General features: G+C 34.7%; 2 protein-coding genes across 2 annotated transcripts; one reads left to right on the top strand and one right to left on the bottom strand.

The window, feature by feature from the left end:
* Nucleotides 1–671: 671 nt before the first annotated feature.
* LOC134678909 (dnaJ homolog subfamily C member 5) lies at nucleotides 672–17,738 on the bottom strand. The gene is made up of 2 exons (XM_063537654.1): nucleotides 16,948–17,738; nucleotides 672–1,887 (listed from the first exon to the last, which is right to left on the bottom strand). Exons 1-2 carry the CDS (start codon nucleotides 17,558–17,560, stop codon nucleotides 1,862–1,864), a joined length of 639 nt encoding a protein of 212 aa, XP_063393724.1. The 5' UTR covers nucleotides 17,561–17,738; the 3' UTR covers nucleotides 672–1,861.
* Nucleotides 17,739–18,759: 1,021 nt separating this feature from the next.
* On the top strand, nucleotides 18,760–26,278 carry LOC134678379 (protein Mpv17). Its single transcript, XM_063536932.1, has 2 exons — nucleotides 18,760–19,095; nucleotides 21,243–26,278. The coding sequence occupies exons 1-2, from the start codon at nucleotides 18,889–18,891 to the stop codon at nucleotides 21,588–21,590; spliced, it is 555 nt and encodes a 184-aa protein (XP_063393002.1). The 5' UTR covers nucleotides 18,760–18,888; the 3' UTR covers nucleotides 21,591–26,278.
* The last annotated feature ends 952 nt before the right edge of the window (nucleotides 26,279–27,230 follow it).

The raw sequence follows: 27,230 nt of genomic DNA, 5'->3' as shown, positions 1-27,230 counted from the left end.
CAATACAACTGAATTAAAAACGATTACTTATTCATTCTCAGGAATAAAACCAGCGAATAGCGGTATATTTATACTACCTAATCACCTACTTAAAAATCATATGATTACTTGCTGAAACAAGTTTAAAAGCCCCAGAATGGCTTCTAGATTCCATGGAATTAGATCGTGATTTTAATACTAATGAATAAAGACTTCTTTAATTATATGCAATTTGAGTGTACAAGTACCTACATGTATTTACAAACTAAAGTATTATTTCTAATTCCATTAAAACTTATTGAAGACAGACGCATTCAAAGGAGACCCAAAAATTACTTTCGAGTAGCCAGAACACGAGTACAGATGTAGTGCATATTATTATTATTTTCCTTCGTACAGTCTCGGTACAAAAAGTACCTACTGAGGTTGATTGAAGTAGTATGACAAATACGAACGTTTCCGATAAAATACGAAAATAATTCTGCACTGCATCTGTATTGACTCTTTCTGGCAAACTCTGTTACCGCACTATCATTATTAATTCATTTTTGGAGTGTAGCCTATGCATATGAGCGGAAATATCGTTTACAAATATTTTTAACATTTACCTTCCTAATAGCAGATAAGAAGCTCTTCTCTAGGAGAGAACAGTTATTAACGTGAAAATTATTAGAATCGTAGCAATGGCAAGATAATAATTAACAATACTTAGGATAATACTTTATTGTTGTAACTTTTGAAGAATAAAACAATTTAAACATATTATGCAAGGAATATCTATTTTCGGTGGTTGAATTATCTAGAGGACTTAGTCTCCGCTACGTACATCGTCACATAGTACGGGAATACAGAAACATTTCTACTAAACGGGTCACTATGTAGCACCCGACATCAACGGGAGACCTAAACCTTAGACCTTAGAACATACGTAGGTATACAGTAAATATTTAAAAATAAAGCTCATTAATAATTTGAATTAATTTATAATAATACCTATACATATTACAATAAGTGGAATAGTCGTAATTAATTATTATTTTGTTTCTCATATTTTGAGTCGAACTAATACGCAGTTAAACTTGTCTGTGATAGGCGCGATATTGGCACGTATCTCGGTTGCTCGGTTACTTTTGTAATAAGACTTGTTCAAAGGAAGATTTGCAGGTGTATAAATAGGTTAAATACAGAGTTGAAAAGTCAAAGAAAATACTGCACCGGAAAATATTAGCAATCTGACTAGATGATGGCTCGGAAACCTTTACGCTCACTTATTTATATGTAGTGTAATAGTTCTTTTCGCGGCACGGTTTTTCCGTTGACTCAAGCTGACACTATTAACTATCCTCTCTCTGGTATAGTCAGCATCAAATAGATAGTGACGGCCAAAGTGGCCAAATATATCGGAACACATCATCACATCACATCATCGTTACGATAATCGACAACGATTTGTCATACACACGGTTCGATTTATCTGCACAGTCGGACTGCACAGTTTTATCGCAACGATTTATCGTTACGTATGTAGCCGGCATAAGATGTGTTACGAGTGTTACGAGATATTTGGCCACGTTGGCCTTCACTATATATGTGATGCTGACTGAACCACAGTTAAATACAAATAAGTAACTAATAAGATCCGAAAGTCTTTTAAATGGATAGAAAAATAGTTCCTATGTGTATTATAAACATCGTCACATATAGAGCTACATGCAGAAAAGTAATATCAGAATATTGTTGAAAAATCATTATACAAAATTAAAAATATAACTTACAGTTAATAATAAAAGGCTCGAATTTTATCAGCAATGGTGCGCAATCATGGTTAATTTATTTCTTCATTACTCTTAAATATACGTTAGACTAGCCGAGAATAGTTACTTCACGTGTACTTTGGAATACTGCTTCCTGAAAATAAGAAAAATATAAACGGTTACGATTACATAACGAAGATAAAATATATATAAGGACAACACTGTGGGAGACTTGACGACCGAACTATCTTTTTATTCAAAAAAGTGTCAGAAGCTACCAAAACGTGCTTTTATAATAGTAGCACTTTGCACTCAAATTTAGTTATTCGACCAGCCGCCTTATGGCTATGGCATCACAAAAATAGCTATATGGCAAGGTTCTGTCACTTTCTCGAACTGAAACAGCTCTAAATAATAATGGGATACCTACTAGATATTATTAAATGAGAGATATTATTCCATAATGCAGTAATTTATTTGAATCAAAGTACGTTAATTACATATAAGAAACCTTATTAGGTACCTTCTATTTAATATAGTCGTTGACTAGTACAATGTTAAATACTTTAAATATTAACAGCAGGCGCAAGAGTTCTGGGGGCCGATTTTAGAATTTCGACCGCTCGAGTTCGTGTATTTCGTTCAATACTATTTCCACTACTAAAATTCTACTAATAGAATTGAAAACGAGCGATAGAATACCACTAGATACCCAATTACTATCGATCGTATTTCAAAAAAAGGGTTGCGCCGTTTTCCACAGATATTCGAGAGACGAAACCGAGCGCTCGAAATTAAAATATCAGCCCCCTGCACATGCACGCGCGCACGCCAGCCCAAAGCAGCTACGACGTATATTCTCAGTCGTAATTTCTAACCATTGTTTAGGTAGGTACCTAATTGTTTTGGAATACCATCTAACAAGCTAGATACAGTAAGACTCCGCGGGGCCGCGGCTCGAGTGGCTGGGTCGCACGGGAGCTCGCGTGCCGACCACGGCGAGCGCGCCGCACCGGGTTTAACATTAAACTTCACACAAAATTAATATAACTGGACTATTTATATTTAAAGAGATTTTAAAGTCATAACAGTGTATTAGGTTTATAGAAACGTGAATGTGGATATTACGTTTAAGCGATTGTGAATAAAATTTTCGATATAGGTAGCTCGTTATTCTTACCTTATAACTATAATACATAACACAGTGATCAACAATCTCGTTTCCCTTTGAATAATAAATCTAACGTCTTATTAAACTAGGATTAATCTTAATTATACGTGAATACATAATAAATTAAAATACACTAACTATTATTCTGAAGCTGCAATTCCGTGCTGTCCCAGACTCGCTAATAAATACACGAAACTAATCTTGACACAATATCACTATGCCATCCCCTAGCATTAATAGTCAACCAAGTTGACATTTCTATTAATTACATCATAAGTTTAGTTTGGTCAATTACAATTTACAAACTGTTATACTAATATCGAAGAGAATTAATAATCACTCTTAGAATAGACAGACAGTTGCTATTTGTAAGCCGGTAATTAAAATAGGAAACAAGCATTACGACAATTTACAAAATCAGCTGTTTGTTTTAAAGGCTAACCTGTATTAACCTAGTTCAGCAATAATAATGACACGCGTTCATTCAGTCAAGATTAACATATTCAATGGTGAGGATGCATTTTACACCCTCGCATTGAATGTGTGAATCTTTACAGGAATAGCACCAGCGCGGAAAACCCGTCACGAGACCAATAATAAAAACTACATAAAACCCTACTATAACTGCAAACACATTTTGCACAAAAATACCATCATCCACTAACTTTTCTATTGATTTTATTATAAATATATGACAAACACGAAGAAAAGTAATGTTCACATCTAATCTAATGAATTTACATTATGTATGTCCGTACAGTGGCGCGACGGTTATTGAGAGGGGTCCAGACGAGATGATCAAATCGACCGATTTGATCAGAGAAAAAATTGGCGTTAATATCCAATTATGTTTTATGGTGATAACTGACCGCTCTAAATTTAAAAAAAAATGGTCCCAAACGCGAATACTACAGTCACAAATTGGTAATCTCGCGTCCGCACCTCCATTTTATCGGTAATATTGGTCATAATCGGCGATCGAAATCAGCGAGCCGAATTGGAGTTTGCGCCCGCACGGCCTGATTTGATCGGACAGTTTAATCAGATTGGCGAAGAATTGTCCCGTATGGACTCCAGTTTAAACCGATTTCTAACCAGCTACCCCGGTTTTAAGAATATTAGTGGGTGAAAATTTTGAACATCTATCAAAGTAATTTAAAATATTATTTTACAATACTTGAAAAACTACGCAAAATTTTTAGTTCGGCTAACCCATGTCGGGTAATTCGGGTATATCTGGCGCCATGCCACTGGTACGCAAGTACGTACAGATCGGTTCGGTAAAATCGTTGCTCGAGAGAGCCGACCCGTCGCCTCAATGCGTTATGTAACTCCCACGTCCATATGCTAGTCATGTAAAATTATTAAGAGGAAAGGTGACGGCCGCTTCTCCATCAAACGTAGTCCCGATTTTCCTCTCTAGATATTGACATTATGGAAAATATTTTTACATAAATCGATGTATATTAACCATAGCTATGATCCGACGATTGACTTTTTTCAATTATTACTCATACTTACTCATATATTTTATTGCGTTTCATGTGTACAGAGGATCTTGATTATTATAAAAATTTAGACCAAATAACAGATTTCATACAAATGTATAAATGCTCTTAACTCTTATTATAATTTTGTTTATGTACAACAAATTTTCAATAATGTTAATTTCTAGAGAGGAAAATGAGGACTACGTTTGTATGAAAAGGCTAATTCGCGCGAGTCCTCCAGTTTCGTCTTAATTGAATTGATCTAAATCAGTACAGTAACCGGCGATAAACATTGCACATCGAAATTTCTGCTTCGTAGAGCGTTGTTACTTCTCTCTCGACGTCTCCAATTGTCTCTTTCTAAATACCGATGTGCAATGTTTATCGCCGGGTACTGTAAAGTGTATTTAAATGCTACAGAGCTATATTTTTTAATACTTTCATTTCACATATTACAATTTATTCTTCCAGAACGAATTATATGTATTATTTTATAATGAATGCGGATTATTTTTTGAATAGTATTTAGCATGTGGATGGATATTAGTAGGAAACGCTTAGGAGTTAGTATAGCGAAGCTTTAAACTTATAATGAATTAATACATTTATTTTAGCTATAGAGATTAATAACATTTCAGGCACACATGTGCCGGTAGTAACGACCACTTCATAACCCTCGTTCTAGGATTGTGCCCGAAGGTAGAATCGAATAGAAGTTTACATAAACAAGCAAATCCATATCAGGACATTAGACATTAAATACTCGTGCTGGAAACCATTAATTCCATTCAGTAAATTAGAGTGAAATTTTGGTTAAACTCGAGAAAACAACAGTGATAACTGATAAGAAACGCTAATTTCAGTCGTCTGATATCTTAGGCATAAGTTTCAATATGTTGTATGACGAAGTGTGACTGTTCCCTGTAGGCTTCTAATATAATGTAAGATTAAATAGGTATTACTATGAATCATTTTAGAATCATTGTACTACTCACACTCACAAGGTCACATAACCTTATTATAAGTGGAGGGGTTGCAAATACTACTGGCATATAGTTTATCAAAACATGTGTTAAGGGTTAAGGTATAAGGTAGGCACAGATATCAGACATGCTTGATACCTTTGATAAAAGAAATATGGATCACCGATGAGTTATGCTAACCGGATAAGATAAAACATAATGAGGTATAGATAAGTCAACAATCGCAGCTGTGTATATACCTACAGCTACACTTAAACAAATAGGTGTTACTTTTAAAGGATGAGGCCCACAGTTACCGGTTAAAGAACTGTTCTATTGAAATACCGGTTTATGCCAAATTCGTTCGCCTTCCGTTTTGTGGAAGGAAATTAACCGGTTAAATTAAAAATATCGAAGCGAGATAGAACGAGAAAGTATTGCTCTCTTCCTGTATAACAACGAGTTTAACTGTCTCCGGAACCCGAACGTGTTCAAATGAACTAAATAATAAAACGGTTTTGGAACGATATTAACCGGTATTTCGATACCGGTTCCGAGCCCTGGAGGCTTATCAATAGTGTCCGACCGAAGGTTCGGTTTCGGTTTCGGTTTCGGCCAGTTTCGGCCAAAAAATCATGTTTCGGCTGTAGTTTCGGTTTCGGCCAAAAAACGGCCGAACCTTTCGGCCGGGCCGAAACTTACGAAAAAAATAAGTAGAACAACAATATTAATACCTACATATTATACTGATTCATGTATAGGTACAGAAATTAATTGGTTTATTATACAACACAATTCCACTAATGAGGGCGCCACTGGACGGTAGACGCAGTCTTAAGAGGCTGTCAATAACTTTAACGCGCACACTGTCTAATTGTTTCGGAACGAATGAGTGATTTTATCTCAATTTACTATTGGTTTGTGTTAATTCCACATGTCCTCTACTTCAGCTTAGCCTTTGGCCTCGCTGCGCCGTGCTCGGCCTGCGGTCTCGCTTTTTAATACAATGGACATTGGTTGGAGTCTGTGCTCAACTACTTATCCTGAAGCCTGAAGCACGGCTTTGACTTCACATGAAAGTTTGCCTCACTGGGGCACTTCGGACTTTTAGGCCCAGGTGAAGATTGGTAACAAAAAACTTTCGCGTTCGCGAAATCTTTCGTATTTATACGTCATAATTTCATAGAAGTTTTGACGTTTAGAATAACACTTGCACTGCGTGTGTTATCAAAATCGTTGCAGAATTATCTTGGTCTAACTCTAGTAATTTTCATAAAAAACTGCTTAAGTAACATCAATTTCAAGGATATTGGGTGTTGACAGCCCCATAATATGTGTATAAAAGAGGTTTTATGACATTTTTTCAACGATTTTAACAAGTCTACAAAAGTTTCGGTTTCGGTTTCGGCCGAAACTAGAGCCAAAGCCGAACATTCGGTTTCGGTTTCGGCAAAAAAACATGTTTCGGTCGGACACTACTCACACTACTTATCAAGCGTTTGGTTGGAGGCTAGAGGGACTTATAGAATATTACGTAAACAACCTTTATGTGCATTGTTCAAATGTAGTGAATAGAATTATTGTTGGCTTATATTTTTAGGACTGTACTTATGTCACCAGTGCACGTAATTCTAGCGCGGGTTGGGTACCTATACATTTAGGCACATGTGGTTTTGTACCATTCAATCATTTCTTTCTGTTGATTAAATTAATTTTAGTGTAAAATATACCTATCGATTTACTTTCTGCACAATTGCCATACAAACTACAAACTGTTCTATATTTTTTTAAAGTAAGAAGTAGTTTTGTTTTTATTTACTTACGGTATTGAAATGTTAATAGCTTATAGAGCTTCTTGAAATAAGTATATGAGGAGATGGGATTCTTTTTAATATGTGAACGATTCTTAAGAAACATATATAGGAAGTTAGATTCAAGTAAGTACATACATATATCATATTAATGAAAATATGTACACAAATATCATAACACTTATCATTGTTACCAATTACATTCAAATGTAATACCTACATTTTAATACATCTAATTCCATTGAGAATATTTACCTAATTACTTTTTTTAAGTTTTAGCAATGGGAACAGGTTTCCAGAACTAAAACACCAACAACAAAGAATAAATAAATTGAATTAGACTCTTATCAACTGACATTTTTTGTGGCTATGGCATTTAATTCCTAAAAATATTACAATGCTAGTTTTAAAACGGCGAGGGATTTGTATCGCCAAAGTGGGAGCGTAACGTAAGCGTCAGGACCCCTGGACCACTTGAGATATTTGATGTTTAGATAATATCAAAATACACTACCTTTTTGCTACTATTTGGTACCTAACTTCAAATAATTAGTACCTCGATTGACAGCGAAAACCCGAAGAAATAAAGTGGCCATACATTCTGACGTCAGGATGTCTGGACCATTTTTTTTACACGGTTTGTGACAACACAACTACATGACAGGTTAGTAAATATTTACTACCTTTTTAGTACCTCAACATATATTTTTTTCCATTCTTTTTGGTATTCCAGAAAAAAAGTACGGTTAAAAAAGAAATTTTATATTAGATTTTTTTTGTTATGTATAGCATTTGTATTTTAGGTAAGTAAATATATGATTGTGGCTATAAATCATACACTTAAATAAAAGCATCATTTTATTTACTAGGATTGAAAGTAAGTACCATCGCCCACACCGTTAACTGTACATCGGTGGACCTTATGTCTTTGTAATAAGGTCCAACAATATACAGTTAAGAGTGTTGTTGTTTGTACATGATTTAATAATAAAAACTAAAAACATTATTCTACATTTTTTTCTCTTGAAATAATTATTCTGAACACTAAGAATTTAATTCCACTAAAACTTAAAGGTATTTTTTTCTTTATTACCTACCCGCATTTTAAATAATGTTTGTCACGTCACATCGTTTTCGTTCGCATCATATTGGTGCATGAATAATTATTGTTTCTGATGATATTAATTCACCAGTGGTTATATTCAAGCAGTGATTACATTTACTATAATAATGAAAAGAGGCCGGGTTTCCGCCGTTCCCTTAGAAGAACAAAAGTGTGTTTTAAGTGAGTTCAAGAAATATTTTTCACATAAAAATGATATACCTTCACCCTGTGACTCAATATTTGAAGAGATTAGTCAAAAATTGTGTTACAAAATGTCAACAAAAGCCATATACCAATCAATAAAAAAAAATTATGATTTATTTTTTGGCTACGAGGAGTCCGATAAATCCGATAATAGTTGTGATGAATATGCAGAACAAATTATGGCATCGAGCAACGAATCATGTGAGTTAAAGACTTATAATTTTTTTATTGATATTTATCAATGGAATAAAATTAAGCCCATTGAACGTTGCGTGAAACGTACAAAGACCTTATCAGATTTTCGCTGCAAAACTTTGCTACCAAGTCACCAATGGGCGAACCTTTTAAGAGAAGAAATATGGAAACATGCACGTTCGCCATGCAGTTGGATATTTCAAAATTATTCAATTAAAAAGGGAGTCAAGATTACTTGTTATGGTTCTTGTAAGCAGTGCAAGGCGTCGGTAGAAGTAGTGATTAATTGGCCAACAGACAAAATTGCGCGTTGTATTTGCACCATAAGTGATTGTGATGAAACGTTCAAACATGACCACAAAAAAAAAATTAAGCTTTCTCCTGTAAAACGCTGTGAGCTAAGTGACGATTTAAAGTTTGAACATGCTGTGACTGTTCGAAACAAACTAAGTGATTCTATAATGAAAGATAATGATGATTTTGAACCTGCTCACTTACCTAGTGTCGGTTGTTTGAGACAGATAAAGTATGAACAGCGGAAAAGCACATACTATGATTCGAATCCAATAATGGCGTTATGGATTATGACACGTCTACCTCTGTATAAGACAATGATTAGATTCATTTCATTGTTTCCTATCTGCATATATTATTGGTCTATTGCACAGGAACAATTTTATAGGGATTATAGTAAAATGGAGAGAACTGTTTTAAGTATTGACGCAACTGGAAGTATCTTCAAACCATGTGGACCGAATAAAGACTTGTTACTTAGTAAACAGATATTTCTATATTCATGCGTTCTATTATCAGTTTATAGTGAAAGTGTACCAATAATACAAATGTTATCAGATAGTCATACTTTAGAAACAATTTATAAATGGCTCGATACATGGTGTAAAAATCAAAATAATGCGACTCCGAATGAAGTAGTCGTTGATGACTGTGCAGCCTTGATTGGAGCTGCCGTAAAAGCTTTTACAAAATTTAAATCGACAACAGAGTATGTTAATGACTGTTACATAAAATTAGAAACTAAAGTGCAAACACCACAGGATTGCTTCATTCGTATCGACACGAGTCATTTTATTAAAATACTTTTTAATCTATCATGTTTTGAGCATGTAGATCAGAGAGTTAAATTTTTTTATTATAAATGCCTTCAAGAAATGAAGCGATGTGAAGATTATGTTAAATTGAAGGAGATCGTTATTAATGTGATAATAGTCTGTCTTAACAAATATGATGGGCAAGATGAACGCGGAGTATTAACAAGATGTGAAAAAGCTAAAACTAAGTTAAGGCAATTGACTTCTTTCCAAAATATATCTGATTCTGAAATTGTATTAGAGGAAACCAGTCAAATTTCGCAAACGTCATCAAACAAATCTCTATTTGCAGACACTGAATCGAAAGAAATTGACAAGCAATTTACTGAAAAAAATCCGAAATGGTTTTTTGATGCTATTGATTCTGAGAAATTAGTGGTTACTCTCACTGATGGTGATTATATGACACATGACAACTTGTATTATTTCCCACAATTTATAAAAACTTTAACACGACTAATAAGACAACTCCCATTGTGGTCCAATGTTATGAAAAGTACTTTCGATTCAGACATATCAGTGCCAACTTCGTCTAATGTCGAAGTTTACTTTAAAATGTTGAAAAGATATTTATGTCAGATAAACACTAAATCGGAGAGATATCGTATAGATGAATTTATTGCTAATCACTCAGAGTCTATTTCGGGACAACTGAAAACGGCTAAAAGTACTTTAAGACAAGGTGGCGAAAAGAAAAAAAAATCTAGTGAAAAGAAAAATATTAATAACAAAAAAGATACAAAAACCAATTTTACAAAAGGAATCAACGATGAATCGATTTTTTCAGATATGCCTTCGATGTTAGAAAATTGGAGGGGCTTAGCGAATGTAAAACAGGAAAGGAAAGCTATTAAAAAAAAAGTAATGTTATTGAGAAATGGCTCCTTAACAACTTCTTGTGCTGATAAAAATATTATTATTTCAAACACTTGCGCTTTTGACGCGGTCGCACAAGCGATTGCTATTGGAGTTGCTGATCACTATGCATTGAGTAGCATCATAAACACCAATGATAATAATGAATATTGTAAATTCATTAAAATGATTATAGCTAACGATACACAAAACGTTTACAAAGTTCGTATGGACATTCTGAAAAAATATTTTGAAACAAAATGCATTACTGACAAAACTTACGTAAATTGTGAATGCAACGTTGCATACATTTTTGAAAAGATATTACTGGATACAATATACAGTGCAGATATAAGAGAATCTTGTACAAATTTTAACTGTCCCGTAAACAAGGTTCATAGGAAATGTGCTTTCTTGCCACTTGATTTCAACAAAGACACCTTAAGTGAGTCTGCAAATTCGATGATTAACAGTGACAGTAATATGTCAAGTTGTAGACATTCTGGCTGCGATGGCATAAGAAGCATAGATTATAATTTGAACAATATTGCAGCTTTTGAGCCAAATCCTGATGAACGAATTTGCATCAGTGATTTACCAGAAAAAATTACATTAAAAAGTATGAAGTACGATCTATTGGCTGTTATTGAATTTGTGCCATCTTCGACTCCCGAAGGTTTAGGGCACTACAAAGCGCATTGCAAGCGAGAGTCGAAATGGCAATGTTATGACGATATGTCTAGTAGAATTACTGTAAGTCGTAAGAATATGATTGCTCATTGCTTAATTTATGCGAAGAAATAATTCATTAAATTGTTACCCATTAATCAAGTACACTATAATTGTTGTAAATAAAATTATTACTTTTATTAGAGTGTATGATTTTTAAGACACAATCAAATCCTTTTAATACTAAAACTCTACTACTAACCCTGTTCCTGCTAATACTTACTATTTGTATAATAATATAGTAACTATACCTACATGTAGTAGGGATTAGTAGGCTGTCCGGTGGCAGCGCATTTTTTGCCGTATTTTGCCGATCTCATGAACGAAGATAGCAGTTGTTCACAGATTATGTATTTCTGTTGCCGCTATAATAACATATACTAAAAGCAGAATAAAATAAATATTTCAGTGGGGCTCCCATACAATAAACATGATTTTAGGTACGGAACGCCTTCGTAAGTGAGCCCGACTCTCACTTGGCCGATTTTTTAAATATAAAATTATGAAAATATAAATCTGCCACCTGACATCCTGTAGGTATATAATATCCCTACTTAATATCATAAATGCGAAAGTAACTCAGTAAGGTATGTCGGTCTGTTACCTCTTCACGCTAACCCGATTTAGACCAAATGTTGTGTTGAGATACCCTTAGAAGGAAATAGGATAGCTTTTATAAATCTACGCAGATGATATCGCGAACAGAACCTAGTATACTATATCTAGCAAATTAAGAATCCATTATGAGTATTAAAGATTCCTTTTTTTAAGTGTATCTTTTTTCTGGCTCGCCAAAAAAATAAAAAATAAAACATATGTTGAGGTACTTGTATGATTTTATAGCCACAATCATATATTTACTTACCTAAAATACAAATGCTATACATAACAAAAAAAAATCTAATATAAAATTTCTTTTTTAACCGTACTTTTTTTCTGGAGTACCAAAAAGAATGGAAAAAAATATATGTTGAGGTACTAAAAAGGTAGTAAATATTTACTAACCTGTCATGTAGTTGTGTTGTCACAAACCATGTAAAAAAAATGGTCCAGACATCCTGACGTCAGAATGTATGGCCACTTTATTTCTTCGGGTTTTCGCTGTCAATCGAGGTACTAATTATTTGAAGTTAGGTACCAAATAGTAGTAAAAAGGTAGTGTGTTTTGATATTATCTAAACATCAAATATCTCAAGTGGTCCAGGGGTCCTGACGCTTACGAGCGTAACGGGTGTGAAACAAGCGAGCCAGCACAGCAAGATCGGAGCCAGAAAAAATAATATTTCGTTGATATTATGGTGTTTAACAATATACGACTTGTATTTTTTTGTTTAACCATGTATTTATTTATTAACTTTTATTTTGATGTATTTTTTACTTAATCGGAAAATGGGAAGTGGGTCTAATTTAGCTTGCAACCTTGCAAGATATGACCCATACATACATACCAACAAACTATTAAAATTTAATTAAAATAAAATCAAAATTCAAAATATATTTATTTCAAGAAATTAGCATTCCAAAAGAAGCAGTACAATGCTCTCCTTAGAGATCTTAGAGAAATACCGATATGTGGCGGCTATTATTATTAAAGCTACTAACTACATTATAAATAAGAATTTTTATTAAGGCCTGTACAAGCTTGTAAAAAGAAAAGTAAATGTTTAAATATTTTTTTTCTAACGAGCGAAATTCATCAAATTATGTAACGGGTACCGAGGGACATATGTACTTGACATGAAGGTCTCAAAATAAATATGTATAGCATATACTTTTTTGCACATTCATAGTTAGCAATTGTAAATACAACCCTCTCCTTCAATTTAAGCCTCTAGTGCCTTGCCGCACGCACTACGTCATGGATAATGGGTACCTAATAATTAATAAAGCATATATTATCTGTCTTTGCTACTGCTGAATTGTAGGAAACTAAAGCTAAGATTCGGAAACGTTATCATTTAAATTCTAACTATAAAACCCAACCTAAGCTCTACTGATAAGCAGTAGGTGTACTCTAAAAAATAAAATATAAGCACATAAATGTATTGCATTGTCGACAGACGGCAAGACAAATAAATTGAAATTCTGCCATAATACGTTAAATTTAATTAACTTTTGCGGGTTCACAATCGCGTATGCGTAGGCGAAAAATATGCGGAACTCTACAATCGCGAAGGCAACAAAAACATTTTCAACACACTTGCTCGAAAAAGATCTTATTTCATGCTGGTGTACTAAAGGTCAAAGGCCTACGGGGGTTTTCTTTCATATAACAAACTGCAATTGCAGTTTGGCGAGGAACATAATGTTTATAAAAGTGTTGTGTACTTTATGATAAATAATTTAAAAAAAATATATATATATATTTTTAGGGTTCCGTACCTCAAAAGGAAAAAAACGGAACCCTTATAGGATCACTCGTGCGTCTGTCTGTCCGTCTGTCACAGCCCATTTTCTCCGAAACTACTGGACTGATTATGTTGAAATTTGGTACATTTATGTAAGTTTGTGACCCAAAGTCGAACATGTAAACTAAACAAATGAATTTTAAACATTGGGGCCACTTTTGGGGGGTAAATGAGAAAACTAAAAATAAAGTTTTTCAAACTATATCGTGTTGCATATCAAATCAAAGAGCTCATTGTGAGAATTTCAAATACATTTTTTTTATAATTTTAAAATAACCAGATTAGAAGTAATTTAAGAAAATAGGCAAAAAATATCAATTCTCCCCCCCCCCCCCCCTCCCTTTATCTCCGAAACTACTGGGTTAAAACTATAGATGACAGGAAAATCTATTAGAAATATGTAGTCAAGCGTGAGCCGGACTAATTACTTAGTTTTTGATCCGACCCCTACGGGTTTTCTCATATAAAAAATACATTGTTAAAAATTGAGTAATGTACGGAACCCTTGAAACACGAGTCCGACTCGCACTTGACCGGTTTTTTATTAAGAATTTGGAGAGAAAAACAAATTCCAAACAATTTTTTATAACTTCCTAACTTCTAACTCAATACTCTTATAATAATAAATAATCCTAAAAAAATAAAACGATAGGCATTGCTATGGTTAATATACAATGAATTGTGTAAAAATATTTTTTATAATGATAATAGTCAGAGAGGAAAATGGGGACTGCGTTTGTACGGAGAAGCGGTCACATGACATCGTCTTAATTCAAACAAGCCCATCCCATTGTAATGGTTGCAGAGTTACGTTTTGTTAATGTTTACTTTGTAAGCAAAAGTGATCTAAAAACAAAAACTAAATGTCTATGACGCTGGTTACGTAGTCGCGAAAATATGAGTGCTACCAGCTTAGGAGCAGCATAGGATCGCCGGAAAAGTATCTCGCCCGCGAGGCAGACAACCCGTCTTTTTATAAAGGTATTAATTAGAGAGGGACAGGTAGTCTTAACTCGCGGCCGAGATTCTGTTGCGGCGCTCCTGTGCTAAGCCTACCATAACACTTAGCATAAAGCAATCAGAAACAAGATAACTTTGAAACCCAAACACCCGAATAACATAACATTTAATATTTTTTACAGTTTGTATGACATAAATCCTGTCTACACTTTGTCTATTCTTATATACCTTAGATGAGCAAGTACCTATTATGTATGTATAGTGTAAATTCTCTAATCACAAAAAGAATAAATTACCATAAATAAACTAAATTTCATAGATGGGTCATAGTCATAAGTCAAGTAAATAGTTTTAAGGCCTCACTAAAGTATGTAATTAACCTCATTTATAATATAATTAAGTATGGAAAAATACATCTAAACTTATTATAGTTATTATACAGAGACACGGGAATGGACTTCTGGCTATTATGGATTTAAAAGTCACATAATCCAACTCGGACACTAATATGTAATTACTACTAATTACTGAGTTGTAGAAGGTGGTGTATGTATAGTTCGTTTTACTCCCATTGTTATTATTTTTAATTATATTTTGTATGTAGTACACAAACATAATGTTGCAATAAATATGTATGTTATCAACTGAGTGTCCGTTAATTCAGAAAATAACCCCTTGCATCTGGCATGATACAATTATGTGTGGTTTTTGGACAGTAAAGTAGTACTGATGTGATTTGAAATTACCAGAATAAGGAGTTCACAACACAAAGACCTTCCAGTGGTTGAATGCTATTGAACTTAAGCTATATCTGATGGCCCACGCAATATGTACTTGCATCCAGAGAAAATGTTAAGTCAATATATCAAAATAATACATAAAAACCTCAAAAGCTAAATAGTTAATTCGAAGATGAAATAGATCCAGTTTAGTGTGTATAAGAACATGAATCTAAATCCACCTATTAAAATTGACTAAGTATATTTTTGTCTCTTGGGACTGCAACCCATATTCTATAAGAACAATTGGCCAACCAATAGGGAATGCAAATCGGTTATTTTTTGTATGGAAATAATCAGTTTTTAACCGAAACCGCGGTTATTTCCGTACAAAAAATAACCGATTAGCATTCCTTACCTACCAACAAATTGTAGTAGCATTCATTCACACCAACTAAGCCGGAGTGCATTACTGCACCACAGTGGCCCAGTTACCATCTATCCATTAACTATTTTTTTTGCTACCAAGCAGGTACATACAGTCAGCAGCAGAAGTTGCTAAGCAGGCAAGGTGTTCATAATTACCTTGACATGCTCTTATTCTCTTGAAAATAAAGTCAAGTCAAGATTATTTCGAACACCTCGCCTGCTTAGCAACTATTGCTGCTGACTGTAGGTAAAGTAAAATTATACAAACACTGATATCAAACTGCAGCTTAGGTATATATCTTGAGATCCAACTGGCATAAGGCGTTTTATTTGGCAATCAGTGCATAGTTGACACTTAAAATATTATTAAGCTAACCAATACAATAGTGTTGTAATTACGCTGACTTATGCACAAACAAGTCTTTCTTTTATATCATATGGTCAACTAATTTAGTTCTGCACTATATTCTACTATAGTAAGTGTAAGTACTTACTAAAGTTTATTCTCCATGCAATGCTGCATTTAAAACATAAATGGTGACAATTGTAATAATTTAAAAGCCACTAAATAAAGAGGATTGCCCCATTATATCACCAAAAATTTGTGAACAAAATAATGCAAATGTTTAATATTGTGTTTATCATCCCTGAACTCTGACATAAAAAATAGAGCCTTCACAACATATACATACATAACCATATATCTTGGCCTGAGAGCAAGTGCTTAAACTATCATTAACCTGTAACTGATAATATGAACTATTTTACTAATGGTCAATTCAATGCATATAATGAGCAATGTAAAGAGGAAGAAAGTAAATTCCAACTTTACATTGTAATGTTTTGCTAGATGGTTGGATTGATTGTACTGACACTGACAACTTTTTCTTTCCTGCAAGCATTGGAAGAAAGCATCAATCTTAAACATTACAACCAAAAACATTACTAAAGTAGTTGTTGTGGCAGCATGGAATGGAGAGATCATTGAAGTGACAAAATGGAAACAATATCAAGATGAATATGTTGCATTTAAGTATGTTAATGTGAAATTCCATAATTGACCCCACCTGTGTTGAGGCCAGTATTTTCCGAGGCGCCATAGGAGGCAGGCGCCGGTTCGGAGGAGCCGGCGTCGGGAGGCGCGGGCATGGCGATCGGCGGCGCCTGCTTGCCGGACGGGCGGCCCTCGCCGCCGGGCTGCACGGTCACGGCCGCCACTCCGTCCGAGTCATCGCGCTCCAGCGTGTGGTAGTCGCCCGACTCCTCTGGCGGGCGCGGCTTGCACTTCCCGCAGCAGCAGTTGCAGCAACAGCACAGGCAGCAGCAGAAGTAGCAGCCCGTCAGAATACCACATACGATGAACAGTGCCTTGCACCAGGTGCTCGTAACCACGAAATACGCATTCACGTTCTCTTCGCCGAACTGTTCTGCAATGTACAGCCCGAGCGAGCCGTAATTGTCGTAAATGTTTCTCTTCGTCGCATCGCTCAATATAGTATGTGCGCGGTTTACTTCTTTAAACTTTTCCGAAGCATCTGGATTATTGGGATTTTTATCGGGGTGATATTTTAACGCCAATTTCCGGTAACTTTTCTTGACATCATCGGCTGTAGCAGTTTTGGGCACTTCAAGTATTTGGTAGAGACTGTCTCCGGCTGTTGATAGTTTCCTTTTATCCATTGCCTCTCTTGTCTGGTCACTACTAAAGACGGTTAAATAGGTATATTTTTCGTTAACTAATAATGTGCAGAAGCTGCAATGATCTGAATTTTCTACAAAGCAGTTTATCAAGTAGATAGTAATAAAAATTAGCCCCAGCCCAATCTACGTTTCACTGGTGACACAGACTAGACATCAAAGACTGCAAAGGCTGGTAATATTCATGTTACCATTTCCCGATTTAGTCGATGGTTTTTACGGACGCTACTTAAGTAGCTAACACACTATCGCACCGCACCAAGGTCATTGAGGGACGCACCCATAAATAAGAGGAAGAAAGCGATATCTCTTTCTCCCTCTTACTTATGGGTGCGTCCCTCAATGACCTTGGTGCGGTGCGAATAGTGTGTTAGCTACTTAAAATAGGGAATATTAAGCCAAGCGCGCACCACGATTTTTTGTCGCGCGATAATTTAGTCGCAGAAATGTAACGTATGGGTTTATATGGCGGTGCGCGCATATGCGACAAAAAAATCGCAGCGATTTTAAAATTGTGATTTGTTACATTTTTCCGCGACAGCGCGCGACGCGATTGTCGCAAAGTGAATTTCAGCATACGAAGTTGTATGGCCCCGCGCGCACTGCGATAATAAAATCGCAGCCGGCACCTCAGTCGGCATTTCGCTCTCCAAGCGTCAACATATCGGAACCTGCTTCTCCAATGGAGTTACAAGATGAGACGCTAGATGTTGACCGTTTAATTATAGAAATAGAAGGAGATCACCTTTGTGGTATAAATACTCAGTCATACAGCGATTGCATATTGTTTCACGACAAGCGACTGGTACGACATCCATGTCGAGAATGAACAAATCGTCAATTTTTTCATCGCAGTGCGCGCACTGAATTCTCTGCGATAAATTACAGCGCGATTCTAAAATCGTGTCGCAAAAATTAAAATCGTGGTGCGCGCTTGGCGTTACTAAATAAAAATAAATAAAAATAAAATGAGCTCTTAATTCAACTACGACGTATTTAGAATGTTGGACTGTATCAAGAAATCTAAACTTGGATAAAAGAAATTTGTTATGTGAATCACTTTCGCCGATTTCACTTGAATCGCCGATGGGTACCACACCTTATGTATAACTTTCTTGTCTATGTATATGCATGCATATCTACTCTATAATACCTCTAGTCTAGACTATAGATTTGTCATTGTTGAGTGTTAACCTCAAATCTGATGTTTATTTATTAATTACTTCCCTATCGTACTTTGTGAAATTCATATTACTGCTAATTCTAATACAGTAATGGGTCAATAGCATATTTAAAAATTCGTGTTCAGCATGCAAGTCGTATTGAAGTTTCGCGGTATGATCAGACTATATCAAAATGCTCTTGTCCGGCGACCGTATTTAATGCAAGCTATCCAAAGTGGAGCATTAATGGGAGCCGGCGACTTGATATCACAGACATTAATAGAAGAAAAACCATTAAAGGACCTTGATTACAAGAGAACATGTCAGTTTGCATCTATTGGCCTTTTTGTCGGTGTAAGTAGTATATTATGCAGTCATTTACCATATTTAGCTATTCTTATAAAATATGTCCTATTTCCAGTGCTGTTCTTTCTTAAGGCCCCAGTAAACAATGGGCCATCGCCGGCCACTCCAAGGAACGCATCCTTGCGGTAGAATGAGATAGCAATATTACTTGCTTCCTCTAACGCATAAATGCGGCCCTTGGAGTGGCCGGCGATGGCCCATTGTGTACTGGGGCCTTTACATTTGCATGTAAACTATAGGGTGTCCACTTTTACTCCAATGACGGCGTAATTAGAGTGACAGAGAAAAATCCCCGGAATATGCGAATTTTTCGCGAGTATTAGCACACAAATAATATCAAAAGTTATAAGCAAAAAAAGGGGGAATTAAGTACATATTTTTTATTTCCCCAATACCTAAAAAACTATTCATATTTAAGAAACGAAAATTAATATTTTTTATTCCCAATAAAACATTCCATACTTGCAGAACTCTATCTCCATTATTTATACTTTTTATTCATAGCTGAACACAGCCCTCCGCGCTCCATTTTCGGGAAACGCGCGCGGCGTGCAAAAGCGGTTACATAACATTAAATATACTTTAAAGGTATTAAATATTCGTTGAATAATTTAAAAAAAAAGGTGTATTTAAAACTTATCAACAAATGTACTTCTTGTAGAAATTGATCTTAAAATGATTTTTTCAACAAGTTAGGCAATTTTATTGTTAATTAGCAAAATTATATAAAACTTCCTTCTTTATTGAAAACGAAAAAAAATTTGTCAATAACTATCGTAATTTTTTTTTCGCTTTCTAGAGCCCTTTTCATCATATGAATGCTTAATAAGATTACGTTATAAAAGTTCTAAATAAAATAATAGTTTGGTTATTATGTTGTTTTAAGTTTTAAAATTTTACCTAGATTTTTCAATTTTTGACAATTTTCTATGTTATTCTAAGACTTATTTTAAGCAAAGTATTAACTTTATTAAAACTTTTATAATGTGATCTTATTAAGCATTTATACGAGAAGGGCTCTAGAAAGTGACAAAATTTTACGATATGTACGAGGGTTGCACTGAAAATGTCGGGAATAGAGAAAACTGTCGCATCTAGACAGTCAATCTTTATTTTAATGCATACTTAAACTCAAACTGACCACGCATATAAATTTTCTTTTGAAAGTAATCATTCTGTAATGCACACGGCTCATAATCCCAAAGTCCTTTTTGTATGGCGATTTTGGGGCCTTAGTGGTTTTGTATGAAATTCGTAAAGTAGCCAACGGAATTGAAGTTTTTTTTACATATATCTATATATAAAAGATTTTTTTACTGTTGTCATATGAATATTTAGGAATGTCGAAATCTGCCGATATGCAACTTTTTTGGCAGTCTTTTTAATTAACAACACAAATGCGATTTTAAATTTTGACGTCGCTTTGGAATGACATGCTTCTTTAAGATCACCCATGGGATAAAATGAAAGCGACTTTCATATATAATTTTAACTGCAAACGAGCGTACGATGAACTCTAGTTCATAAAAAAATAACAGAAGCCCATTGTAACTTTTATTTGTTCGCTGAGGGCATATTGAAAACCGTTTAAAAATGTGATCCGAAAAATCACTTGGCCAAAAATTCAAATAATGTTCGACATACAATTTTCAAATTGTCAGTAATTTTTAAATATAAATGACAACCAAATGGAATATACCTTAAAAGTTTTATAAAGAGTTACATTTTTATAAATTATATGCCTCATTCTATTATGTTATTTCTAAGTGTCCCATTCCCGAATATTTCAGTGCGACCCTCGTACTTATTTATACATTTTTTTTCGTTTTCAATAAAGAAGGAAGTTTGAGGAAATTTTGACATGTTTTCAATACACCATTTTTTTTTTCAATGATTATTTAATACCTTTAAAAGTATATTTAATGTTACGTAACCGCTTTTTCACGCCGCGCGCGTGTCCCGAAAATGGAGCGCGGAGGGCTGTGAACTGTGAATATATTGTAGGTGTGTACCTATTTAATTTAGGTACCCTACCTATTTAATTTATGACATGCATTATTAGTACAAATGGTAAAACTGACTATGCAGTCACAAAAACCATATTGAAATATATTTTTAAATACTTTATTTTTTAGGGGCCAGCACTTCGTGTCTGGTATGGGATGCTACAAAAGTACATAGGGACACAGGGCAAAGCTGTTGCTCTTAAGAAAGTATTTATTGACCAAGCTATATTTGCCCCATCATTCCTCTTCATGATCCTAGCAACAGTGGGCACAATGCAGGGCAAGAACTGGGACACAGTGCAAACTGAGATCAAGGCAAATTATGTAGATGTGTTAAAGACCAATTATTTAATTTGGCCGTGGGTCCAAGTTGTAAATTTTTACTATGTGCCACTACAATACCAAGTGCTTATTGTACAGGCTGTTGCATTGTTTTGGAATACATATTTGTCTTGGAAGACCAACAGACAACAATAACGTAGTAACGTAACTTGACTAAATAAATAAAATAATTAGAGTTAGACCAAGAAAAGTCTGCAGCGATTGTGATAGTCTACACAGTCTGTTATTTATGAGTCATAATTTCATAGAAATTTGATGTTTAAAATGATACTTGCACTGCATGGGCTATCAAAATCGCTATAGACTTTTCTTGGCCTAACTCTAGGGTCATCTGGAATTACCCTTTTAATTTTAGAAGGTACATACTAGAATATAAATATTACAACAATGTCCGTAAATATTGTTACTGTAAATAAAATCTGATATCTTCTTGTAAGGGCCACCATACAAAATCTTCCTATATTTAATTGGAACCTAGTAGTATAGCAAATAGGAATGAATTTCGTTTGTTTGAGAAAGCAATGGATTGAAAGAATAATAAAATTCTTGCAGGCTTACAGTAGTTACAGTTGATCCCAAAACACTCACAAAGTATTATGAAAGCTTTTTTTATTTTCAAACAGGTGTACATTGCAATGCACATTGGACCTTATGACGATCTGTTTAGCAACTTATTTCACAAAAAATTCAATTTACATATAAACAAATTGTCTTTACTAATTAGACATTTTAACATTGATGGTTTTTGTAACATATTTATGACTTTAAAGTTTAACCCTTCAACCAATGTTATTAATGTAATATCATTGGTCAAGACCACAATCTTAATATATATACAGTGTGTGTGGACAGCTATGATCTAGTGAATTTTATTTATTTTTATTCTGCACAAATTTTAAATTACAGACGGGCGCATTTGGTATGACATATATATATACAGGGTGATTGGAAATTCGCCGTATTGCTTGAAAGGGGTTATTCTATGGGTCATTTGCAATGATTTAAGTCCAGTCAACCAGGGGTCAAAACTCATTGGTTTTCAAGTTATTAGAGTTATTAGCTTTTTGTTTAAAAAACCCGCCTTTCGACTAAAAAGTGGTAATTGTGAAAAAACTACTCAAATTTGGAATTAAAAAAAGCATTCATCTAATAGCCAATAAACTACTGATTACGTGAAATAAAAAAAATGCCAAAACTTTCGAAATTTTTCCAAAAAAAAGGATTTGAAGTCACAATTTTTTTGTAATTTTCCCAAGACTTTGTAACATTTTAAGGCATTACTTAAAAAAAAGTATGACACTTTGCGTACAAAATACAGAAATGAGTTCCTCTGTTCCTCAGCTTTCCAAAAAAGTACGAATGTCGACATTTTCTCTCACACTTTTTTTTAAGTAATGCCTTAAAATGTTACAAAGTCTTGGGAAAATTATAAAAAAATTGTGACTTCAAATCCTTTTTTTTTGAAAATTTTGGAAAGTTTTGGCATTTATTTTTATTTCTCGTAATCAGTAGTTTATTGGCTATTAGATGAATGCTTTTTTTAATTCCAAATTTGAGTAGTTTTTTCACAATTACCACTTTTTAGTCGAAAGGCGGGTTTTTTAAACAAAAAACTAAAAACTCAAATAACTTGAAAACCAATGAGTTTTGACCCCTGGTTGACTGGACTTAAATCATTGCAAATGACCCATAGAATAACCCCTTTCAAGGAATACGGCGAATTTCCAATCACCCTGTATATGTATATATATATATATATATGTGTGTGTGTAATTATACCGGTCGGTGTGTAAGAGGTGTCATTCGGTAGCTTAAGAACTGGGGCATAAATGTCATTAATCATTATTGAACTACGTATTTATAAGAGTAATGTATTTTTTAGGGTTCCGCACCCAAAGGGTAAAACGGGACCCTATTACTAAGACTCCGCTGTCCGTCCGTCCGTCCGTCTGTCACCAGGCTGTATCTCACGAACCGTGATATTTATGTAATTTATGTAAATGATATATGTAGTAAATTTTCACAGATGATATATTTCTGTTGCCGCTATAACAACAAATACTAAAAAGTACGGAACCCTCTGTGGGCGAATCCGACTCGCACTTGTCCGGTTTTTTTATGCGTTACGTCGGTATTTTCACGGGGCTGTGGTGTAGAACCGGTGGTAGTTTTTGGACAAATTGGCGTCTTTGCTCGCAATAATGTGGACATGACTCCAAATTTGATTAAATAATTAAGCATTTTATTAATTTCTTACCTGAGGTTTAATTTTGATTCCTAATCAATAAATAGCACAAACATTTCTTATAATGTAAATTATTAAAGCAAATAATCAGTATTTTTTCCAAATTTTTTGTAGGTAAGTACTCTTTTTTTTGTATCATAAATATATTTAAGTGCAATTTATTGACTAGGGAACAAAATTAAATCTCAGGTAAAAAAATAATTAAATGATTAAATATTTAATCAAATTTGGAGTCATGTCCACATTATTGCGAGCTATGACGCCAGTTTATCCGATCTTTGTTCATAAGTGCGTTGATATACTTATGCCTAAATTGAAAAATAAAGATAAAGACTATCACTTTCATTAAATCATTAGAAAATGTTATAGTTCAGCCACCATAACTTTATCCTATCACATTGTATAGCCAAGTATTATACAAAGTAGGTCGTAAATACGTGTAATAAATTAGGGTAATCTACTATATTGTTGGCAGGTTGGCACCTTTAACAGTATTAGGCAGCAGTTACAAATTTTTCACATAAAAGGTGCCAATGGCCGGTACTTACGTATCAGTAAGTACTAATCATTAGTTCACAATGTTTTTGTACTTGACCATTTTTATGATTACGATATTATTACAATATGCAGATTGTATTGATGTTGTACAGTCGCCATCAGATACATCGGAGCGGCTAAGGCGCTCACAAATATCTGAACACGCCTCTATTGTCAGGGCGTTAGAGTGCGTGTTCAGATATTGTGAACACCTTGGCCGCTCCGATATATTTGATGGCGACTGTAATGTAATTAATGATTCACTTTATTGGAAATAAGTATTTAACAGGATTGAAGTAAAAGTGGTTCGTTTTGATACTAATAATGAAACTTATAGACTAATAAAAATGATATTTAGTTGATTGTGAGTCTCTCTGATTGACAAAAATAACCCAAAGATGAATAAATAGAATGTGTAGATTTAGAACCAGTCTTAGTTTTCTGTAGGTACAATTTCCAATAACTGTGCTGTTACAGTAAACACTACAACTTTACCAACCGTTATATTTTACTACAGAGATCATGCATGGACTGTAATAGGGGGCAGCACAGGACGCGTGATCGATCCCCCCACGTTTTTGTATCAAGTAGTGGCGTAGCGTGAACTAATCTAGCCGTGGGCGAAGTCGCATTACGAGGCCCTTTTCTTTCTTGTGCCCGAAGGGGACTGGCGCGAGACCCCCCTAGGGAGCTAGGCCGTGGGCGACGGCCCACTTCGTCCACGTCTACCTATGCCACTGGCATCAAGTTCATATTATTTATTAAGAGACCTTTGTAAAGATTTGTAGAGACAAATCTTGCGACAATGGTATGCAGTTTTTTTCATACATCGCTTAGCCCGCCTGAGAGCATGTGATTTGTTGCAAGTTTTGTAGAGGCTTTAAAGACTCAATGCGACATCACTGCTATCTGATTGTCAAAATAAGGGTCGCGCTCATCTGCTTCGGCGACTCTTCATCAATCAGGAAGAAGTACTTCGCACTGCTATGTAGATTGTAGGTAGATAGATTCTGTTTCGTCAAACCGTTAAGGAATCTCTGAGCTGTTTATACGAATTTGAATCGTTTAGGATCGGTTGCACCAAACCATCTGTTACCGTTACAATGTTATTTTTTTGTTGGGAAGTTTCATAGTTTGATTGTATAGTTTCATAGTTCTCTGCTGAGTGATGTTGATCGGTCTGTCTGTGGTGGTTGGTGCAACTACCCTTAACCATAGTTAAGATACGATAATAAGTGCTAATTAAACGGGCTTGTTTCTTTTCATTCAGAACGACAGTCGTCATTTTGGTAGCGTGTCGGTAGCCCTAGCCAACCACACTATAAAGCTGGCCATACACACTAGGGTACGCCTGCGCAGTTTTACCTGTACAGATCATCTGCGCAGTTAAAACGGAGCGTCTGTGGCATTCGATTGTGCAGTTTTCTACAACTGCACAGTTGACCTGCGCAAATATGATAATACATATTTTTTACCTGTGGGCTCTTGAACTGTACCTAGGTAAAACTGAGCGTGTGTGGCGTTCGCCTGCGCAGCTCTCAGTTGATCGCGGATAGATTGCGATTGCATAAAAATGTCTCATAAGACATTCGTATGACCTTCCAGAACCAAGGAATCGCAATTTTACTGTTAATTTTTCATTAGGAGTTATAGCGGTTCTCATAATAGTGTCCTGCCATTTAATATAGGGTTTATTTAACATCCTTAGAACAAATTAAATTATTTCAGTTTATCCTTAGATAGATTCAGTAATATTCAGGATATATTTTAAATTCCTTTCAGTGCTCCGTCAACATCAAGCACAGCTGACGACTGTGCCATGGCTACATAACTGAGAGTTTGTGCAGGTTTACCGCTGCCGTGTGTGTGCTCCACCCAGCTAGGGTTTATGGCCAGCTTAACAGATAAGGGTCGGTCGAGTATAGCAATTTAAAGTTCTACTATAGTTTCGAGACCTTGATTAGCACAAATTATTTCTTTCATTCAAAGTTTGTGCGTTTTTAAGGTAGTGTTTTTATTAATAAATGTATGTTTTACGTAACTTTGGTATTTATTTTTCCTTAATGTTCTTGTAATTTAAGTAGGAAGGGGCGGTGGTCCAGGTCCAGTAGGTACAATTTTTGGTACCTATTTATTTTAGTTCGTGATGAATAGAATTAAACTTACCTTGTTACATAATTTTTAGTGTTCCGTACAAAACATTGTTCACGGAACACTTATTGATAATGTATACGTTATGTAAAAATTTCAAAAAATGTATTTCGTAAACATCGGAGATAAGGGAAATGGTATTTATTACATTTTCCTTCATATAAAGTATTTAAATATATTTTTTACTGTAAAAAAAGGAAAAATTGTCTTGAAATAGAGGTAGAGTACCTTTGCTCTACCTACACTGTCTAAATCATAGACATAATATATATAGACGGTGTCTCAGCGAGCTGTCACTGTTGCCACTTTTGTTTAGTGTACGATTAACAATGAGGCCCACGTTGCTGTAGCCATGTCGATAAAGTCATATCGATAAACTATCGACATTTCTTGCAATTTTAATTTTACTTCAAAGGCTTAACGATACCTAAAATGACCAAAAACGCTTTTATTCTTTATTGTGGTTATCAGATCACAATTTTATAGTCACGCCCCAGCAGGAAACCAAGGGAAAGTTCACATATTTCATTAAAATACATAAATACCTCCTAAAATAGGTGTTCCGCAATAATTGAATTATATTATTATATTATAATATATTCATTATCCATTAGCATTTCAATAATGTTTATGTTTAACGAAGATATTGAAGCTTCAATTAATCGCTATTTCGTTCCGCTGTGTAGCGTTTATCGATATATAACATGATTAAAATCGACTTTTCACATCCCTAAAAGAGCACACATATACGCTTTTACGCACACATACACAGGGTGGGCGCATCAAGAAAGGCAACACTTGATTTGAAGTCCGCCTTGTCAACAGTATGGTTGTCCTTTTTT

This window comes from Cydia fagiglandana, chromosome Z (genome assembly GCF_963556715.1).
Source record: "Cydia fagiglandana chromosome Z, ilCydFagi1.1, whole genome shotgun sequence".
Lineage (NCBI taxonomy): Eukaryota > Metazoa > Arthropoda > Insecta > Lepidoptera > Tortricidae > Cydia > Cydia fagiglandana.
The sequence above is the reverse complement of the archived record's forward strand: the minus strand, read 5'-3'. Positions and strand labels throughout refer to the sequence as shown.

What these genes read in the sequence shown, in the direction of transcription:
- LOC134678909 (XM_063537654.1), bottom strand. Translation starts at nt 17,560, where the DNA reads ATGGATAAAAGGAAACTATCAACAGCCGGAGACAGTCTCTACCAAATA. An exon ending in AAATACTGGCCTCAACACAG is followed by an intron (nt 1,888 to 16,947) that starts GTGGGGTCAATT and finishes TCTTATTTTCAG; the next exon opens with GAAGCAGTATTCCAAAGTAC.
- LOC134678379 (XM_063536932.1), top strand. Translation starts at nt 18,889, where the DNA reads ATGCAAGTCGTATTGAAGTTTCGCGGTATGATCAGACTATATCAAAAT. An exon ending in CTATTGGCCTTTTTGTCGGT is followed by an intron (nt 19,096 to 21,242) that starts GTAAGTAGTATA and finishes TTTATTTTTTAG; the next exon opens with GGGCCAGCACTTCGTGTCTG.